Raw genomic sequence first — 6000 nt, forward strand, 5'->3', positions numbered from 1 at the left:
AGCTACTTAGTTAGCAAGATCAGCAAACCCCATAGGGTAGCAGTTCACTGAGCAAGCTCAGTTTTAATTTCAACCTCATTTTTGGCCTCTGGCGATTTCCCCTTACTTTTTTGAGAGCTCAGTGCTTTTTTCCCCCTCATCATTTCTAGTTTTCTGTGGTCAGATTTTTTTTTGGGGGGGGGGATGGTTATCTAGTTTTCCGTTGACAGAAGTAAATATCGCTTCCATGTCTTCACTAGTCTGTGGCCCGGCATGTTGGTGGAAATGAGTCTCTGTTCCCATCCTGCAGATTCTAGGTCCTCCGACTTGGGGGAAGCACAGATCTCATCCTCTCTATTCTAGACCATGGCTTTCTTTGCAAGATCTCTGTGACTTCTCAACAACCCTGTGAGTCAGGGAAGGAGATTCATATAGACAGGGGAAGAAGTGAAGACTCCTCCCAGGGAAGGAATCCTGCTGGGGAAGCAGGAGGCATTTTCTTCAGTCTTTGGGTTTCAGTGGTTGTTCCCTCCTTGAAGTTGTCAAGATTGTTTCTTCCATGGTTGGGGCTGTGTAGCCTGGGGGGCGCTGAACCTGGGCATGGGATGAGCTTGAGTCCCCAGCCTCAGAGTCCTGTGACCCCCTGTTCCTCTCTCTCACTGCTTCCAGGTATAATGTTGAGGTCAAGCATATTAAAATCATGACAGCGGAAGGACTGTACAGGATTACAGAGAAGAAGGCTTTCCGGGGGCTTACGGTAAGGGCCAATCTACCCCAACCTCGGTGTCCTAGAATCTAGGAGGAGAATCTAGCCCTCCCTGAAGCTCCGTCTCGGGACCCCATTTATTGCACAATCTTTTTTGTCCTCCAAACTTGATTCTGAAAAATCTTCCCCTCATTTTTTTGTCTGAAAAATTTCCAAAAAGTTATTAGAACAGTGAAATGAACATCTGTGAATCCTTCACTTAACTAATAGTTATTATTCTGCCTCTTTTGTGCCCTGTCAATCCCTACCCCCTGCACATTTATTTAGCCCTATATAAGAATAAGTTGCAAGCATCTACACCCTTCACCCAAAAATACTCTAGCATGAATATCTGGAGAACCAAGACATTCTTGTACCTCACTACAGTATCATTATTACACTCAGGAAGTTGAGCATTGAGGCAAAATTCTTATGTATTATACAGTATTTTCCAAACTCTTGATTGTCCCAAGTATCCCTTTTATAGCTCTTTTGTCATTCAGAATATAATCAAGAATCACACATTGCATTTAGTTTTTATCTTCTTAGTTTCTTTTCATTTGTAGTACTTTGCCAGTCTTTTAAAATCTCTCTCTCTCTCTCTCTCTTGCTTTCTCTTTTTGTCTTTCATGATACTGGCATTTTTTGGAGTCAAAACTCTAAACCATGAGACATTTTGTTTTGTCTTAGCTGCGAGGCTCTACTGCCCCCCCTCCCAGGGCACTGAATTCCGGATCTGTCCATTTCCAGATGTGAAACCCTGGCCAAGTAATTTGTCTTCTCTGGGACTTGGTTTCTCCGTGTATAAAATGGGAGAATCATGAATGTATTCGTCTTTCATGATTATTAGGAGATTTTGATGATGTGTGATTGTACACTGACCAGCACATAGCAGGTACTCAGGAAACAGAATTTCTTAATATTAGAATAATTAATTGTAAAAATAAGTCTCTTGGCACCTACAGTAGGGGCTGATTTTGGTGAGCTGGTTATCAAGCAAGTTGATTATTTGGTAAGTTTATTATGAAGTGATCTGTTTATTAAGTGATCTCCTCCCCTGAGAATGGTCCTGATTGCCCAGGAAGGGAATAAACTTCCTGTCATGGGGAGTAGTTAAGGAGTCACTTACCAGGGGTGCCAGAAGAGAAAGCATCGGTCCCTCTGTCCTTCCAGGAGCTGGTGGAGTTTTATCAGCAGAATTCCCTAAAGGACTGCTTCAAGTCACTGGATACCACCCTGCAGTTCCCCTTCAAGGAGCCTGAGAAGAGAGCCATCAGCAGACCACCAGGTAGAGGTCTCAGGCTGGGGGCCTGTGCCCCAGCTCCTTCTTACTGTAGAGGGCAAGTTTGGGGATGCCATGGACATTCCAGTGGGCATACAGAGGTCATGTCTGGTAAACAGTGGGAGCTTCTTCTCATACTAGTCTGTCCCTTTGCTCTTGAGTGGTTTCCATGTTCATTTGCTTGGGTGGGAGGTGGGACAGAGGTTACTTTTGTATTGGGGAAGATGAGGACACTAGGTACCAGAAGGGTCCTCACCTGCACCTTTTAAGCCTGTATTTTTATATCAGTATCAAGGATTAATTAGTATCTGTAACATTATCTCACAAAAAGGCAAGACCTTTAGTGCACTCTTCTCTTCTCCATTGCATCTCTCCCCCATAGTTTCATGGACATTATCTGGGATATTGGATACAGTTTTCTATGAATTAAAATAAATATGACATGTTTTAAGAATTATTTCTTAACAACTGCATTTAACTTCCCAAATATAGTATCAAGGATTATTCAGACTCCATCTATATTTCTTGTTTTCCATATTTTCCTTTAATTTTTAAAATTCCTTTTCCTGATTCAAATGTCATTTTGCTAGGGTGCATCCTGAAGTATGTTTTTCAGAAAAGTCACATGGGTGGTATAGTTTCTGGATTCTCATATATCCAAAAAAATTTTTAAACAGAGATTTAAAAATTAATTATTATTAAAACATTAAATTTTTGAAAAAGCAACACCAGCATAACATTAGGACTCCAGCCCTCATCAGAGAATCCTCATCACCCAATGGGGTAAATGTTTGTGTCTGTCCACACATTACTTATATGCTCTGGTGTATTTATGGACCTTAGCATACTTGGAGAAATACTATAAATTATTTTTCCATTCTACAATGTTGCTTAATATTTTACTATGAAAAGTTATCTGTGTCTTTCCCCCTTATATATCTTTCTTTTATTCCCTTTCTTTTTTGACCTTTGGTCCTCTTCAGGATAATTAACATTAATCACCTTGAATGAATTTCTTCATATCTTCCCTTTATTCCTTTCACTATAAATATATAGAAACCATTTATAAAAATTCACAAATGGCATTATTTTCTAAACCTGGATACTGGTTGGGCTAGAAGGATGATGCGGAAGTACAGTTGTGTTCCCTCAGATCACAGGGCACCCAATACTCTTCATGAAGTATTGAGGGACCCTTTGTCCTGGTGTTACTCTCCTGAGAGCATTGCCTTCCTCCAGCTGTCCCCAGGTGGTGGGCAGATGTCTGCTCCAGGCCTTTTACCCACCTCTGCTCTCCCCTACACAGCAGGGAGCACCAAGTATTTTGGGACAGCCAAAGCACGCTATGACTTCTGTGCTCGGGACCGATCAGAGCTATCCCTCAAGGAGGGTGACATCATCAAGATCCTTAACAAGAAGGGACAACAAGGCTGGTGGCGAGGGGAGGTCTATGGCCGGGTAAGTTGGAGCAAAGCTTGGCAGCCTGAGGAAAGGGCATGGAATGACCTGTCTATTTGTCCTATAGCCTGGAATTATGGAATAGAGCAGGTGGGGAGTGGCCCCATAGGTCTTCCCTGCTCAGAGGAGAGGAAAGGAGATAGAGATTTCATTCATTTCCATAACTTGTATTTATTTACTGAGCACCTACTATGTGCTGGGCATTTCCTGGGTGCAGAGGATTAAAAAATGAGTGTGGTACAGTCACTGTCCTCGTGAAACTCAGAATCTAATGAAGATGATAAACATGTAACAAAACAGGTACAATACTAAGTGGTCGGGGTTGAGATGGGGAATCATGGGGAAGGGTAGGAGCAGGACAGGAGGACTTCTGAGAACCTAAGGTGATCACTGAGGGGTGGGTAGTTAACCAGGCAAGAAGGTCATAGAGAGGGTGGAAGAAAGTATTCTAGGCAGAGACACCAGCATGTGCAAAGGCCCTGGGGTGAGAGAGTGATTAGCATGTTGGGGGGACACAAAGGGAGGGATTTTTGTCTGTCCTGTTCACAGCAGTGTCAACAGTGGTTGGCACATTAATAGGTGCTCAATAAATATTGAATGCATGAAGAGACATATAACTGGAAATGACCACTTTGCCTTTTGTGCTTTTTTGCCTGCCTGCATTTAGACTGTTAGGAGGGACCACATGGTTCCTCAAAAAATTTTCTACCTGGTTCTTATTTTTATCTCATGAAGACAGAGAGTCTTTATTTTATCAATGAATGAGTTCCTAGTCTCTAGAATACTGCCTCACTTGTAATGGTTTCTCAAAAATATTTGCTGAATGAAGGTAAGGACACTGGTTAGGAGCTTACATTCTACTGGGAGAAACATATGTGAAAAAACAGTCCAGATAATTGCTTAGGTGAAGAGTTTTGTTAAGACTTGTGAGGGTAAGTTCAGTGTGCTGTGGAAGACAGTTGGGTTTCTCAACTGTTTCTCAACAGCTGAATTCTCAGCTACAATGAACTCGTCCATCCATCCATCCGTCCATCCATCCATCCATCCATCCTCTTAAGAAGTATTTATTAAGCATCTCCCATGTGCCAGGAACTTTTCTAGACTCTTGGGTATCTAATGGATAAAACAGACATCAATCCTTGCCCTTGAGGAGCTCATGTTGTAATGGGGGTTGGGGGATAGACAACAAGCCCATAAATAAGTAACATATAATCAATAAGATACTGACAAGTGCTACAGAGAAAAATAAAGCAGGGATAAGAAGTGTTGGGGTGGGTGCAATTTTAAACAGGGTGGTCAGGAGGGTCTCACTAATAAGGTGACATGTGATAGAGAATTCTGGAAGGTATGGGCGGGTGTATCAGCCATGTGTACCTCTGGGAGATGTCCTTTCTGGGGTAGAAGTTGTGGCAGGTGCAAAGATGGCAGGTGCAAAGGCCCTGAGGTATGAGAGAACCTTTCTGTTGAGGAACAGTGGGGAATGTACAGAGGCTGCCCTGACCACTTCCTCTTCTCTTTCCAGGTTGGCTGGTTCCCCTCCAACTACGTGGAGGAGGATTATTCTGAATACTGCTGAACTTTGGCACACTGGCGGAGAGATGAGAAAGTCCAGGCTCTGAGCCCAGGATGAGCAGGCAGCAGGGCCAGGGGGGCTGTGACAGGTCCCAGCGGCCCGAGAATCCAGGATGGACTGTGGAGGGCCCGTGTCCAGCTGGCAGGGCTGCTCCTGGGATGATGCCATGCCATGGTTAATTTATAACACACTGGTTTTCTCTTGGGGCCCCTCAAGAAGGTGGAGCTCAAGGCAACAGCTTTTAATAAAATGATGAAAGGAATGACTGCTGTCATCCAGGAAGACCTGGATGGGAAAGGGTGGGAAAGGACATGGGGGCACGGATGAAAGCCCCCTTCCAAATCCTCACCTTCCACCTTTATCATCTTGCTTTGCCATTTAAGATAAGACCCCAAGAAGGAAATGGGACCCCCACAAGACAGGAAAGAATTTTACACTCACAGATTCCAGATCACAAAACTGTAGCTTTCCTATATTTTTTCTTTGCTAGAACTTAGCTACCCTCCAATTCTACTAAGAGGTAGAGACTTCACTTTAGTTTCCCCCAAGATCAGGTTTAAATCTCAAGGGCTTGGCATTGGGGTATTGGGGGGATAGCTGGTACTTGGTGGTACCACCTTATCACATTATCACACTGCCACCTGCAGAGACGTCATGGTTTCTACTTCACCTCTGGTTCCTCTGTGTCTCCCACATCCTTCTTGGCACATGCAAGACATCTGGCTGTTTGTCCTGAAATGCTGAGTGGAACAACTCTACCTTTTGGTTTACCTGCAACAGTCCTGGCTGTTCAACCCTGGTGTAGTTACTAATCATGATCCTTTTCATTCTCCAAAGTGTACTGGTGGGTGATAAATTATATGGTCACTGTCTTAGGTTGGGTTTCTTCAGAAGCAGAGCCTGAGACAAGGATTTGAATGTGCAAAATTAATCTGGAAGGTGATTCCAAGAAGTAGCCAGAAG

General features: G+C 43.5%; 1 protein-coding gene across 2 annotated transcripts in view; it reads left to right on the forward strand.

Moving 5' to 3' along the window:
* Nucleotides 1–5299, forward strand: part of VAV1 (vav guanine nucleotide exchange factor 1) — a 48444-nt gene extending 43145 nt beyond the window's left edge. The window contains exons 24-27 of one of the 2 annotated variants that reach the window (XM_059388814.1): nucleotides 649–736; nucleotides 1898–2012; nucleotides 3313–3464; nucleotides 4987–5299. In XM_059388814.1, the coding sequence (XP_059244797.1) occupies nucleotides 649–736; nucleotides 1898–2012; nucleotides 3313–3464; nucleotides 4987–5040 (409 nt within the window). In that variant the 3' untranslated portion in view covers nucleotides 5041–5299. The remainder of the gene's footprint in view (nucleotides 1–648; nucleotides 737–1897; nucleotides 2013–3312; nucleotides 3465–4986) is intronic. The other variant, XM_059388815.1, reaches the window with a different exon arrangement.
* Nucleotides 5300–6000: the final 701 nt, after the last annotated feature.

The sequence above is a fragment of the Mustela nigripes genome, chromosome 2, assembly GCF_022355385.1.
Source record: "Mustela nigripes isolate SB6536 chromosome 2, MUSNIG.SB6536, whole genome shotgun sequence".
NCBI classification, from domain to species: Eukaryota; Metazoa; Chordata; class Mammalia; order Carnivora; family Mustelidae; genus Mustela; species Mustela nigripes.